Source organism: Pleurodeles waltl, chromosome 4_1 (assembly GCF_031143425.1).
Source record: "Pleurodeles waltl isolate 20211129_DDA chromosome 4_1, aPleWal1.hap1.20221129, whole genome shotgun sequence".
NCBI lineage: Eukaryota > Metazoa > Chordata > Amphibia > Caudata > Salamandridae > Pleurodeles > Pleurodeles waltl.
The window spans coordinates 426,152,300-426,167,519 of NC_090442.1; the positions used below are offsets into that span (position 1 = coordinate 426,152,300).

At 40.1% G+C, this 15,220-nt stretch overlaps 1 protein-coding gene across 2 annotated transcripts in view; it reads left to right on the forward strand.

Annotated features, from left to right (window-relative positions):
- The window catches only part of CD36 (CD36 molecule (CD36 blood group)), a 574,756-nt gene that overhangs the window by 319,379 nt on the left and 240,157 nt on the right, over positions 1-15,220 (forward strand). For both annotated transcript variants that reach the window (XM_069228678.1, XM_069228679.1), the window contains exon 7: positions 11,550-11,619. In XM_069228678.1, the coding sequence (XP_069084779.1) occupies positions 11,550-11,619 (70 nt within the window). The remainder of the gene's footprint in view (positions 1-11,549; positions 11,620-15,220) is intronic.

Below are 15,220 nucleotides of genomic sequence, written 5' to 3' on the forward strand. Positions count from 1 at the left end.
GTTTTGCTCATTTGATTTTACCATATGTGTTGATGCTTGGTGGGCACACAACAAAAAATGATTACAAACTGCAGTTCTTTTGATGGCTCTGGGTATCATGTGTCTCAAGACAACCAACAAACACTAAGGACGGATTTATGAAAAGTGGTGCTGCACCTAGTACACCACCACTTTTCCTCCACCCCTTAGCCCCCTCTAATGCCACCATGTGTGCGCCGTATAGCTGTAGTCGGTGGTACTAGCGTCATCCTTTTTTAAGGTAGTCCGACACTTTGTAGGATTAGCATCAATAATTTTGACCCTGATCCTGCAAAGCACCCAGAGGCCCATTGAAAACAATGGAAGCCTCCTTTTAACCCCTGATCTTAGCAGGCGTTAAAAATGCCAATAAAAATGATGCAAAGAAATCTATTAGATTTCTTTGTACCAGTTTTTTGCCCCCCCTAGCGCCGGAATGCCCCACAGGCAGAATGTGGTGCAAAGGGTTATAAAGTGGCCACTTTGTAAATATGGCATTTTTGTCCTACCAACGCCACATTAGCATAAAAAAATACGCTAATGTGCCGTTCAAATGGCATGAGGCCCTCTTAAACCTGGACCTAAATATGCTTGCAGCTAGTGGCAAGTCGGCCATCAGAGCAAAAATTTCAGATAAAACCATTGCCTTTTTTATTTACTTTAATTTATTTTTGGCTTAAAAATAGTTTATGTAAAAAACATATTTTTTAAAATTAGGATTTGTGTCAATTTTTCAGAATTGCTTTCTGGGTTCAGCCATGCTTTTATACCTGTTTCCACCACAAACTGAACATAGCAAACCCACAAAACTGACCGCAACTTGCAAAAACTGTGGTAAAAAATGATTTTTTACAACTCTATTCCTGCTCCTGAAAGATGGATAACGTGTGATCTACCACAATAAATGTTTTATGTGTGTTATTCCTAAAAATAACATATGTTTTGCTGCATGAACCATTATTAATAAAAAAATGTTAGAAAAATGGTCAAAATGTAGCAAAGTTCCCTCCTTAGAACCCACACACCCAGTGTTGCCTTAGAATCTTCAACTGGTGGAGGAAAATGGCACACATTTACCTTAGATTCTGTGTATACCTTTGTTGAAAAATGTTAAGAAGAGTTAAGCGTGAACTGCTCCAATCATCAGTATTGTTTATCTACAAGAACCATCACCAAAATTTTGTATCATACTACCAACTTATACTTTTGACACATACCTCAGCCTTGTGGAAGCTTTAGGTCCATAAGCCATTACGAGGCGCAACAAGAGTTGGTTGAATCACTGTTAAGCACCCTTTATTATTTATCATTTACTTAAGACAATTAAAGAAAAAATATATTTTACCATATTGTGATTTTCCTGTTGCTTTCTATTGTAAGACTACTCTTTTAACATATTAGTATTTCATTATGACACAGCTGCTGTCTATATCTATGTACTGTAATATTCCTACTAGCTCATGGCATAGGATTCAGTCTGTCAGTAGAGTCTTCATTGGTACTAACTGCCATTAATATTAGAGTCTTCATTGGCACTAACTGCTAATATTTGCTAGATGTAAAATAGCAACCAAACAAGAACTCTTATCCCCTCAGCAGACGCTGTCAGCAGATTGGCGTCTGCTACTGAGAAAAGGAATCATGCTGTGAATTTCACAGACTTTTGTAGCATCCTTCTGATAACTAGGTCAGGAGGTGCTCTCACCCTGAGCAACAGGCAGCAGGGAGACCCCTGGCTCCACCTTACCTCTGGAGAGCCATTTGAAGTTAGTTGCTCTACATTGGCTGACCTTAAGAGAGGAGTGAAGGGAAACAAGTTGATTTGACCATGGTTTAGAGAATTTTGACATCTTGGAAATCTCACACAATTTTGTGTAGCGATACAACAGTCACTGGGCTGATAGTACCCCTGACCTAGCAGGGGGTGGAGCTGTGAAACCCTAATGCTGTGCACTGGCAGTCTGGAAAAGGCTACGGGCAGACATAGCTGGAGAGTAGATTAATTTGTGATGTGATGTGTGGTTGATGCTCTGTGAATGCTGCTGTGAAGCCATCAGTTCCCCAGGGTAGGAGTCCATCAGTGCTAGACAGGAATGCAGGGTCAGATCTGTCAAAGAGGGGTTGTTTTCTTCCTCAAAAGAAAAATGCCTGTGTGAGGTATGTATGTGCAGATGCGTTTCCATGCTAGATAGGGGTTAATAGGACCAAGAGCTGTGCAGATCTGAAATCATCATCAACATTGCCAGGCCTCGAAAAATCATAAAAATGTTACTACACCTACAAGTTGAGTAGATTTAATAATCTACTCGGCCTAACTGTAATGTACTTGACCCGGAAATGGGTCTCAAATTGTGTGATTCAAGGCGAATATTTTATTTTACAGTTGCCTTTTTCTTCATTCATTCATTCTCACATGAGTGCACCTTCAAATATGTGAGTTCAACATTTCTGCTGTAAAAAATCCACTTTTGTTTGATTAAATACACAAAATGTTTGCTCTATGTGTGATAAATCTAGCCCACATATAGGTTTCACATGATTCATGCGTGACTTGCCTTTTAGTTTACTAATAGCTTTGTCATCAGGGCAGGAGTGTTTCTCAGTTTTTGTTTAAACACTCACTTTTAATAAATGTATTACTAAAGCATGATGTGGTAGAGCACTGTCATTTACAGACAGTGCATTTCCAAGAAATGTCCATAAACATTCTCACTAACTTGCAGTTTTACTGATAAAACTATATAGGCGGTCAAAAGACCGCGGCGGCCATTCTGGCTTTCCCACTGGGCCGGCGGGCGACCGCCAAAAGAGCGCCCGCCGGCCCAGCAGGAAAGGCCCTGCAACAAGGAAGCTGGCTCCGAATGGAGTCGGCGGAGTTGCAGGGGGGCGACGGGTGCAGTTGCACCGTCGCGATTTTCACTGTCTGCTAAGCAGACAGTGAACATTTTTATGGGGCCCTGTTAGGGGGCCCCTGCACTGCCCATGCCAGTGGCATGGGCAGTGCAGGGGCCCCCAGGGGCCCCACGACACCTGTTCCCGCCATCCTGTTCCTGGCGGTAAAAACCGACAGAAACAGGATGGCGGTAAGGGGGTCGGAATCTCCATGGCGGCGCTGCTTGCAGCGCCGCCATGGAGATTCAGCCCAGGCAGGGGAAATCCGGCGGGAAATCGCCGGATCCCCTTTTCTGACCGCTGCTTTACCGCCGCGGTCAGAATGGGCTGGGAAGCACCACCAGCCTGTTGGCGGTGCTTCCGTGGTCCCCGGCCCTGGCGGTCTTGGACCGCCAGGGTCGGAATGACCCCCATAGTGTATTAACAATAATCTGTGAAAATTGGGTTTCAGAAAACATTTATCATTGCACATCACCAAGTAAAGTGTTCCGACTTTTTTTAATTCTAATAAAATATTTTTTCATCACACAGAAGTAGAAAAAATGGTCTTTCACAGCTACTGAAATATATCTTGAAATGTTTGTAAAGTTGACTTAGTTATATAAATGTTGTGTGTTAGAAAAATCCTGATACCAAAAGCCTTTCATTTCACATAGGTCAGACAGTTCACCTTACAAAATATTGGAACACTGCAGTCACAAGGAAAATTATTTGCATTGCAAGAAGGCAAACTGACTTTTGACCGCTGTCTCTGAACACAGAGCAAATGTGACAAGAGTAAGATTTGAAGGCACCTTAATTGCTAATTCAGTTTCTGATTGAACAGAGCACCTGTTCTTTGTCCACTGCCAGAAGGGTTCCCAGGAGGGTCGAGTGGAATCTCGAGCCCTGATTGTGTGAGACATAGGGGAAGAAACAGTACTTTCCTGTGGTTATACTAGGCTCCCTTTGACCCTGATTCAGTGTATCCCTAGCTCCAGCTGGTGAGTGGGGGAGGGGGTTCTGCTGAGATAAATGCTGAAAACAGCATGACAGTTCATACAGAAATTGCCTAGACAGCTGCAGTGGGTGTGGCCATGCATTCATCACTTTCTACCTCCCTTCCTATATGCTGAAGAGATGGGCACAGGTCAGCGTGGGAGAAACTTAACTGTGGTCTTTTTTTTTTAAAGCTATTGGTATTGGAAATATTTTCCATGTTTTGTATTGGATTTGTACATTATCATTGCTGCAGCTTAGCAAGGTTTGCAGGTTCTTTTGGACTCCTGGTTATATTTTCCCCCAAGTATGTCTCTTGTATGAGCTTGTCAGTAGTTGTCACAACTGTGCCCAGGACTCACCAGAGACTGATTGTGCTTTTAGGGAAGATTGCATGAGTACTGCATATCCAGAATTCTTGTTGGTGGGTGCTGAGCTTTTTGCATAGGCATGCATCCTCACCTGGACCTAGCTGATATTTGCATGGCAGTAGTCAGTAGGAGGGATGTTCCACAATTAGTGGAAGGCATTACCCTGCAAGATTGGAGATGGGACTATGGAATCTAGCCGAAGCAAAAGGATACCAAACTTGGTCTTTTTCATTTTATGTTCAGTTGACACAATGATTCTGAAAGAAGATGCCTGGTCAGGCATATGAACTATCCTTCACATAGTTCATATTCCACTGATGGTGGAGTGTTCAGAAGATGTTATTGATTGTTCCCAATGCAAGATGAAGCAAGAGTCTTTCTTGTGATTTCAGCATCGGTTAAAATCATGTATATGCGAGGCAATCATGAAAGACAGATGCATCTCAAAGCATTAATTTCCTATTTTTGTCATGACCATCAACCATATGTTGTTATTTTTGCCCCTGATTCTTGCCATGTTTGCAGCTGTGTTTCACTTGAAGTCTTCTATTGAATTATTGATGGAGCTCTTCTCTCCTCATGATGCCAAGGGCAGTGTGGTGTCTGGTTTATCACCTGCAACATATTTCACCATCATCAAGCAAGCATTGCCAGATTGGCAAAAAGATTTTTACTCTAATGAATTTTCTTCCTACCTATGATCCTATTAATTAGACAGTGGACATTTTTCACCCATGTAACATTGTGCAGGCTGACACTGTGGCTCCTCGCAAATGTAATTTTTCCTTGAACCATTAAGAAGGAAACTGGGCAAACAGTCACAGCATCCAGTTCTTGACATTGATAGGTCCTTTGGGCCAGACATGCAGCCAGACAGCTCCTCTTGTAGAGCAGAACTCACAGAGAATCACCACTGGGGTGAGAAGGTGTGTGACCCATTGCAGAAGCACTTTATAGGTTTCCAGTCTACCTGCTGTTGCCCGGCCTCCTTGGAGAACAGAGCGCCTGCCCTTGGTCTGATGCAGGAGTCACACTGGATTCAGCACAGCATCCAGTTTGGAGTTCACCAGTAGCTTGCATTCAGGTTACTAAATCCATCCAAATAAAGGAAGCATGAGATTGAGTCTGACTAGGTTGTTCCTGATCGCCCCAATCAAATACTTTTATTGTAGACTTAGGTCTGGTAGGCTGTGTGTGGCCTCACTAAGCAGAGTTGACTTGTTATAGAATTAGGAGTGGTTACATTTTTTCTCAATAATTAGACACATTTGACTATAGAATTCAGTATATCTAGGTTCTATTTAGTCTTGCTAAACAAAGTATAGTCATTTGTTATAGTCATTGGTTTATTTTGTGTTTTTACAAGATCTTTTGGCACAGAGCCATATTTATAAAAGGAGTCTGCTTGGTTGTTATTTATAACAAAAGCAGTAAGCATAATTTTGGTTATTGTGAAAAGCCAATGTCACAATACATTGGTCTTATTTTGTTATTGGGAATAAAGTTAATGTCAAATCCTGAGAGCCTGATTTTTTTAATTCGACAGCAGAGGCTGTAACCATGATCTGCTTACATTTTGAGAATTTGGTAATAACTCCTGTAGACCTGGCTCTTGTATTAAGAAATGTCCATGTCAATCACAATAAGTCAGGCTTGTGTATATAGTTTTACTTATGTGCAGCATTTAGCTATGTCTGCTTCAAAATACTTTTCTTCTTTAAAAATAAGTGTTTGGTTGGAAAGTTGTTTTTGAGTGTTACCCGTGCAAGTGTTTGGGGTACACCAGATATAAACAACCCCCAACTGGTGGAATTTAGGCACTTCATGTTAGTCTTGTAAAGCAGAGTTCCAACCAAATTCTGTCTACCACTTTGTGGCATAACTTTTTCTCATGCGCAGCTCCAGAACAGTAAGTCAGCGAGTGTGAGTGTGATTTGCTGTCCCCAACACGATTTCCAGCCCCAAGGAAGACATTCAGAAAGATTTTTCGAATGTGGCACAAGGGCAACACAGCTACATGATATACATGTCCCTCAGGTCTCGAGCCATAGTCAGAGAGGGACTTTATTGTAAGACTTTCATGTCAGAGATCACGCCAGCTTGAAGCATCAACCAGCCTCAGTCATAGGTGACATTGGGGGCAGCGGGCAGACTTGTCACAATTTCTTTTTCAGTCCAGAGCTGGCTGAGAAAAGCTGATTTGCTATTTAAAACCGAAAGTTCAGATATGCTATGTGATCCATCTTGAGAAACTCGAACAAGGTAGCTAGAGATGGTGTAGAGCTTACAAATAGCCCAATGGCACTAGATGTTAAAAATGTGATAATCATGCCAGAAATGTTGTTATAGGTCTTGTGTTGAGCTGCGGCGCGAGCCGAACATTCGGCTCCGGATGCAGCCACGAGTCGCAGCGGCAGGACGTGCCGCACCCCTGCCATTTACTATTTTTATCGAGGCCCAAAATTGGGCATGGGGCCTCAACACATTAAGGGCGTGTCGCGCCCCTGCTAGTTTTTGCCTCCCTCCACTCTCCATTCACCCGACTTACCTTCTGCTTCTTTTTCTTTCTTCTTTTCTGCCTTCCTTGTTGTCTTCCTGAATTTATGCCTTTCTTTCATTTCCATGATCCTTTCTCCTTCCCAGCATGCCTTCCTTCTACCAGCATGCCTTTGGAACCTTACTTAACATGGTGACTTTTTCTATAGGTTTCTATGCTATGTTCCCAATCCAGTATGGTGTATTTTACTTCCTGCCGGTCACTTCCTATTCTTTGGGTATATAAGGTGTGTGATTCCTGTTCTCTTTGCACTGCAACACTTCCTTTGGGTGGTGATCTTCGCTCCTGTTCTTCTGCGTCAGTTATATGTTTTCTGAGCCAGTTCCAGCTTTTTTCATTGTCATTTTTGTCTTTTGTTCAGATTTACTTTTTACTTTTGTTCCAGGAGTTTCTGTTTGAGGTTTTTTCCTTTTTAGTTTTTTTTCCCTTGGGGACTCCTTCTGGAGGGCACGGACTGCCTTTGGCGTTCCCTCCGTCAGCAGCACCGTGGCTACCAGAAAGGGTCGCCCCTGCTTGGGTCAAGGCAGAACCTATAGGACCCAAGACCGTGCCACATTTCCAGTGGGCCACAGACATAGACAATGATGACCATAACATACTTAATTGCATTTGTTATTTCTTTCTGTGTGTTTTCCTTCCATATTACAAGCATTAGATTAGGATTTTAATTTAAGCATTTGATGCATTGACCATGTTATTGTGCAAGTGGGTTAGAAATCTGCTTGGAGTGTCCTGGAGTGGATCATTGTGACACCCTTATCAGGACCCCGATTAGCTGGATTTTTGGGTAGTTTATGATAACACACTCAAAAAATGCCCCTGGTAATATAGGTTACCTCCTGCAGGTTAAATATGAAACTCTTGTTTTTTACAGGTTTGTCAAACTTGACTCCTACAAGGTGTGTCTCCATTCTGTGTGTTGGTTTCTTCATTTTAGACCTCATGTTTTGTTGAATCTGTTCAATAAGAATTGCAGATCCTGTTGCCATAGGAGAAAATGACAGGGCAGCAGCTATACCACATCTTACAGATAAAGGCATCCATACACAGGGGGTGCAGTAACATTTTTTATTGGAAATACACGTGCTGCATATGCCTTTGAAATCTTTTAATCATGGATGGAGTTTGATACTGTAGATGCTGCCTCTGGTCATTTTCATACACCAGCAGCGGTGCCTCAACAATACCAAGATTATTGTGGTTTGGAAATCCCTTTTCCTTAGCAAGAACACCAAAAATGGTTTGGGTGTGAATTACCCTGAACAACGCTGAATACTACACTGGGGCCCCTAAGTAATATTGGGGTCACCTGGCCTGTATAGGTTGGGTTTACATCATATCCTACTCCAGTAAATTTGCCACCTGAGGACATAGGAAGATTATTACACTTGATAGTAGCTATTTACATGGGAATCACACAATATGCACTACAGACAACAGGTGGTAGAGCAGCTCCAATAGAACCAGTAGTAAACGCCTGGGCTGTGATACAGACAATAAGTTCACAGACCATAAACACAGTTATGGGCAAAATGCTGGTAAAATGTGAAGGAATTGCATTCCTGGTTGCTTGCAAGACAAGCCAGCTAGAAGCGGTCTATCCTCACACAGCATGCCAAGACAAGCATAAAATATTTATTATGTGTCTTCCCCTTGGCATGATGCTACCTATAAAAGAGTGCAATACCTGGAGAAGTATCTTTGCTAGTATCTCTACTGCTACACATGTCACACCCTTTTTAGCAGTGCTACCTGATGTACTGAAACAAATACAAAATGAGCACAGAGCTGCACTGCTCTTGACTTAGGGATGAAATTAATGGGGAGTTTTGAAACTGTTTCCTCAACCATTCTGAATAACGTTTGCGGAGAAGCCGCAGCCCTGGCAATATGCCAGAGAATTACATCTGCCCCTGTTCAGGATCGTAAACAGGAGCTACCAAAGATAATTCAGAAACTAATGCACCTGTGGACTGTGACACATTGGCACACAAGCTGCTCAACTGCATATCAAAGCAAAAAGTGAAATTGAGGGTTCTGGTAAAGGAAAGGCTGAGCCAGAGCCTAGGAAGAAGCTGCGAGTGAGAAAAAAAAAGGACTGAATCTCTGTTGACTCAGGAGTTCAGCCAGGGTAGTTACTAATTGAAGGACCATGATAAAACTTGAATAGCTGGATCTGTATCAGTATACAGGTATCTGTTCGCTCCTCACTTTTAAGGATTCTGGGAGTAAAAGGACAGAAAGGGCTGGACGGACCAAGTATCAGAGAAAGGATGTGTATATCACGCTGAAAAATGAATCAGGATGTAAAGCAGAGGTTAGTGTAAAAAAGGAAGAGAAGGTCCTGACTCTAAGATATACTTTAAAAAAAAAAAAGAAAATGGGGCTGGACATGCCCTGCAAGCTATAGACACTTCTGCTGATTGGGACTTGGATGACAGCACTTTTAGACAGTGCAGCAGAAGTCACAGTAGTTCACCAGACTCTCCAAGAGCTTCTGCTAGTGAATTCAACAGATGAATGTATACAATGGGGCCACTATTGGCCGTCTGCCCATAATTAGTGATCCCTTTTCAGAAGAGATTTTCTTATTTTAACTATGCTGACAGACCAAATCCATCAGCTTTCTTTTACGCCCAGAAACTAAAGAAACATCAGAATAATCTGATTACCAGATAGCAAGCTGATCCTGCTATTCAAGGCTATGGCTACTGGAAAGAAAACATTAAAGAGAAGCGTATTTGAGGAACAAAACATTGGCAAATACTAGGTACAGTATACATATTTGGAGCACGCCTAATATCCAAAGAAATATTTTTCTGAAGTATACCATGCAGCAGACAACCTGTCTAGGATTTGGTTTCACTAGAGATTAAAAACACCCTTAATTCCGAAAGTAAATTCAACCTTATTCTCAAATTGACAAGGGAAAGGAAATATTTCAGATAGGCTTCTAAATGAAATGATCCTGAATGGTACCTACAATTCAACCTACACCCTGAAGAGATAGCCTTATGGACAATTGATACTGATGTATGTAATCACAGATTTTTTTTTTCAAATGTCCGAGTCCTCTACCTAATCACCCAGACCTCATGTGGAACAGACGTGCAACACCTGCTACTGTTACTACATACAGTGTTGGTAAGCTGTGCCAATGTTGGCTAGCACTTTCTACCGAAAGGGATGTGAAGGAGCATTTATCCACCATTACTGAAAAAAAATATTTTAATGAATTCTTCATGCATCCGCATCCTGTTAATCTTAACTGTTTTTTATTCTTATTAAGATACATAACTTTTAATGAAATACAAACTTAGAAAGAGAAGCTGCTGAGAGAAAAGAGAAATCAATAGAGAAATTATGCAAAATATTTACAAAGTTATTGAAAACAGCATGCAAATACCCTCAAACCAGTATATTCTATAAGCACTATAATGTAATCAGCCCTTGATCTCCTAAAAGAAGCCCTGAGTTCTTTGCAACATGGACATGCTCAGTTATGAGCTATTACACAGCCAGATTTGGTGCAACAAAGTTTAAAATCTGGTAAAGTGCCTTGGCAGCTCATAAATGAGTGACATTTTTCAACCTTATAGTCTGATTATTACTCAGAGAACAATGGCTAAAAAGAAGCCACGTCCACCCTATTTAGTATGAAGGAGATAGAAAATACCCCATTTTATACAGCAGAAGATCCACACATCAAATGACTCATACACAGGATAATATCCCTGTGTATTGCTACTCGTGATTTCCATAAGTGTCAAAAGTCAGAAGTCCTTGGGTTGGTATGAAAAAATAACTACACATTACTTCGTCTTCCATTCACAAAGATAAGAGAAAATGATAGTATGCATAATTTACTGCTATGGCCTGTTGTAATTTACATCTGTTTGCTTAATACACAAATGTTTCAGATGTGCCAGAAAAAGGCCCATGCATACCCATACGAAGCAAAAATTAATGGTATTAACAAACATCTCCCTTTTTCTAGTTTTCCTAATCACGTCTATTCATTTTGATTTTTCAGTTTTTATATTTAAAAAACAATGTCTCTATTCCCTACACTCTGTGAAAAATCGGTATCTGGTTCACTTTCCATCAGATGAACCGGGGTACTAGTCATGTTTTTTACAAATGGTCAGAAAGGATAGAAATGAATTTACCTTTACTTTAGAATAGCCACTGGTTTAATACTGAAAGCATGTTAACCACCTTGTCATGGGGATTACCTGACTCTTTCTCTGACCACCAGTATTGCTTACTGATGCACACTGGGATGGAATATATATTTGTATACTCTTTCCATTAGTCAGTTATATACACACTCCTGAATTGGCAGCATGTTAGACCTATTTAAAGCTTTAAAAAACCAGGCGAAAACTATGTGTGCATAAATTGCTGCTTTAGCCGGACATGCCACATTTACATCTGGAAACTGTTTTGCGGATCAGCCCTTATATTTGGCAAAAATAGTATATTGTACATACTATTGGTATCCTCTAAAGCAGTTTTTCAAACATCCATTTTGAGAAAATAGTCAATTTAATCAGTTATACATTAATGCACAATTTATAGGTAGCTAAATCAGATAACATTACCTCACAAAACACATTTGCACAAAATATGTTCTCTGGATCTAACCGTGCATTCTAAATTCTCTTTTAATCTAGTTGCCTCGATGTTAAATATGATTTGTTGTTTCTTTTAATTTCTTTTATATGATGTAGACGCAGCCTCATTTCCTCCTTTCGTTGACAAGAAAAAGGCTCTATATTTCTTTTCGCCAGATGTCTGCAGGTATGGTATACGTATACACATATTCGACTGAGTATTCAAAATATCAGGAATTCATGTATAGGTGCCTGATTAATATGCGGAAATAGATGTTATCAAGACTGTTAGGGCAAGCGAAATATTGTCTTGTGTTCCCTGCACTTAAGGCCCGACATCAAGCCATAGTGCCCTGCAAAGACAGGCAAAACAGACAGCATCTTTTGCAAAGCATGTGTGCAATGTCCTTTGTGTCTAATACTGCAGATAAAGAAACTGTCACACTGTTACTGTCAGTGGCATACACGCCTAATACACTCAAGTGACTAGAAAAGTCTTAGAGCTGAACTCACTAGAGACTCAAAAGAAGACTAAAAACGCTGTGGTAAATTCAAAAGTCTTATAACAGCAACGTTAGTGCATGAACATTCAATTATATTGGTTTATAACATCAAACACTGAACAGAATTCAGTAGCAAGCACAAGCAAAGCCAAGAGGTGTGGCTTTTTGTTAGTGGAAAGTTTTGTAATGATAGGGTGACTTTGTGCTTATTTCCCCAAGCACGTCAAAAAGAATCTCCCTTAATGAAGCAAACCTTCAGCTACAACCATATGGAACCTGGCAAGAGCCCTCCTTTCCTGAACAGACTACAATAAGAGATTGAGCTGTACACTCAAAGAAGAGTGTTATGAAAAGGAGTCAAAAGTAGATGTTTATGTTGTAAGTGATTAAGCTAAAAGGAATGTAGAGCAAAATACTGCATTTTGCAAATCAGACAGGTGCACACTACTAAATGTGGCATTTTGTTTGACTTCAGGATGATTAATATCTATCCAGGAGAGTCATAGCTAGTACCTTAGACAAGTACCTCATTTCTGCATCACCCACATATCACCACACCTCTTCCCACAACAGCTGTTTGTGAAGATCACAGTCTTCTCATAAAGAGCTAGAATGTTCACCTAGCTTATAGAATGTGACTGAAATGGGAAACATGCTACCGAAGAAGTACATTTAGATTCATTCATTTTCCAGAGCAGAAGCTTGAATATGTAAATTTCAAAACTGAAAACATGTAAATGAAAAAAGGTTCTTATCTGTACTGCTACAAGTTTCTGACATAAATGAGATGCTAAAAACATTCCATTACATTTGATCTTATTGCATAGTTGAAGTATGTTAAAATGGTGTGATTCATAGCAGTCTTAACTGTGATTTAAAATAGTAATCTAATTGTTCTGTTTGATTTACAATTACTTATGTTACCTATTTTAATTATGTATCTTTTAATGTAGTTATTTATAAGAAATACAGAATGGCATTGTTTACAGATGATAGATGGATAAATAGAAAGATCGATAGAAAGATAAATAGATAGATAGATAGATAGATAGATAGATAGATAGATAGATAGATAATGCATTTATCACTTGCTTTATTGTTGCTCAATAAAAACTATTTTGATTGATGCAACTACTGACAAAAGGAAGTGGGCAGAAATCAACAGAAAAATATAAGGCCTCATGTACAAAGTGTTTTAAGGAGCGCAAACCTTTGGGTACGGTAAATCAGAGGCTTTGTGATCACTAAAACACTTTTTTGGATTGTACTAAGCCCTTTAACAAAAACGTCTGCTTTTCAAAAAAGGATTGCTTTATAAACAAGCATTTGCAATGCAACGAGTCCTGCGTTTGCTCTTGTTAGAGCTATTAGCATTGTAAACTCCTAACCGGACTTTGCTTGCCACATAAACTAATAATGAAAAGTAAAACAGTTTCACATATGCAAGCCGATAGTAGCCAAGACTTGAAGGAGACACAGAAAAGGAAACAGAAGCTCGCTCGCAGTGAAACTTATCGGCAAAAGTGGAATTATCCATGTTACCGGCAAAAGTGCAATTATCCATGTAACAGGGTCGATGTCATGCAATACGCTTGACTTCTGCCCAGCGAGAGCGAGATCGCGCTGCCCAGGAAATGAAAAGATAAAGTAGTCCAGAAACCAGCTGTTAACATGGAGCCTCGTATATTTTCAGTAGCTTACCGGTGCACTCGAGGAGGGCTAAACACCAGAAAAGGTATGACATATACATGCCTTTCACAAATGGAATCAATCGATTGATAAAAGGCAAGCCCACAAACTAATGAAAGTGATGGGCGTGGCATGGGGCATGGTTAGAAGCCCACAGAGAGATTGCAACTTGGTCCAGAGCTCTTGCGCACGCTCAACCCTAAGAAAGGAATCACAGACATGATGGTTTGCTGTCCGCCGCAAGTCACCATCCCTATGATTATGGCCGATTGTAGAGACTCGCAATTTCTGGCCACCACATGTATATAAATGATGTAGTACAAATTGTGACCCATTATGAGAACCAACCTATTAGTGCATAGTTTGGTTCCCAAAATATCAATGCAGTTGGTCAAAGTTAGTGCGCAAATTGCAACCACTTTTACTAAAAACATTTTAATACATTCTAATAGGAAATTGCAAATTGTGAATCGTAGTTAATAACAATTTACAAATTCTTATTTGGAATCTTTGTACATGAGGCCCTAAATCTCCAAACTTTTAAAGGTCTTACTACGACAAACAGTGGAAGAAATCTGTTTATTCTAAGTTTGAGATCAGTCTGCAGATAGCTTTGTGAACCTCTAAAAATTCCACACACACACACACATTTAAATGGATGATTCAAAGTAAACATAAACGTTTTAACATAATATTACATTTTTAAAATTAAGACACTATCAATTCACAGTGAGAATGAATATTCAGGGGGATCACATGTGGGAAAAGGATGCTGGACATAGATAGTGATCTCTCACAGTCACTATTTATATCCCATTAAAACATATTTTGCTACAAATCTTTAAGAATCCATACATCCACTCAAATATTTTTTACTAACTGGTTTCCTCTCTAAATTAGAACCTCAATGTTCATTTGCTCCAGCATGCTTTATAGAAAATACTTCAAATGTAAAAGCTCGATTCAAGCAAAAAAGTGTTCAGGAATGCTTATAGTTTGTGTTAAATATAGAATATTAATACTCTAGCTATTCATCAAAACTGTGTGTTAAAACTACCTTAAAACTACTGTTGGTGTTGAAAGTATGTTTCTTGCTTATGCTACACTTTCAGACTGCATGGACAAGTAGTGTATTTGAGAATATATAGAAAAGGAGTCCTCATTTTAGCTTTCTAGAGCACAAACCATAATTTCTACAGCAAAGGTAACTCCTCTATTAGATCCCCGTTAGAGGGGCCACTGGGGAATCAAGGGCTGCTGGGCCTCATCATTAAAGGTTTAGATAATTTACATTTGATGTCCCTCGGACAATCCTAATATGGCTCTGCAAACTGGGCCTAGTACAAGTTCTTCTGTACTTGACTGTCAATGATAGATGTTGCTTACAGTCATAGGCTTCCCAGGGAGGCACCGTGGGAATGTCCAGCCCAGTGCCTATCTTTACAAGAAAGAAGTCTACTTTAATACATGATAGAATGCAATACAACACACTATTTCAACAAAATACATGGGGGAAAGAAGGAAATAACATTTAAAAAAAAACACTTTCCATTCCCATTGCCGCCTCCTGCCGCCTCGTTTGTCGCTCCTCTTCTG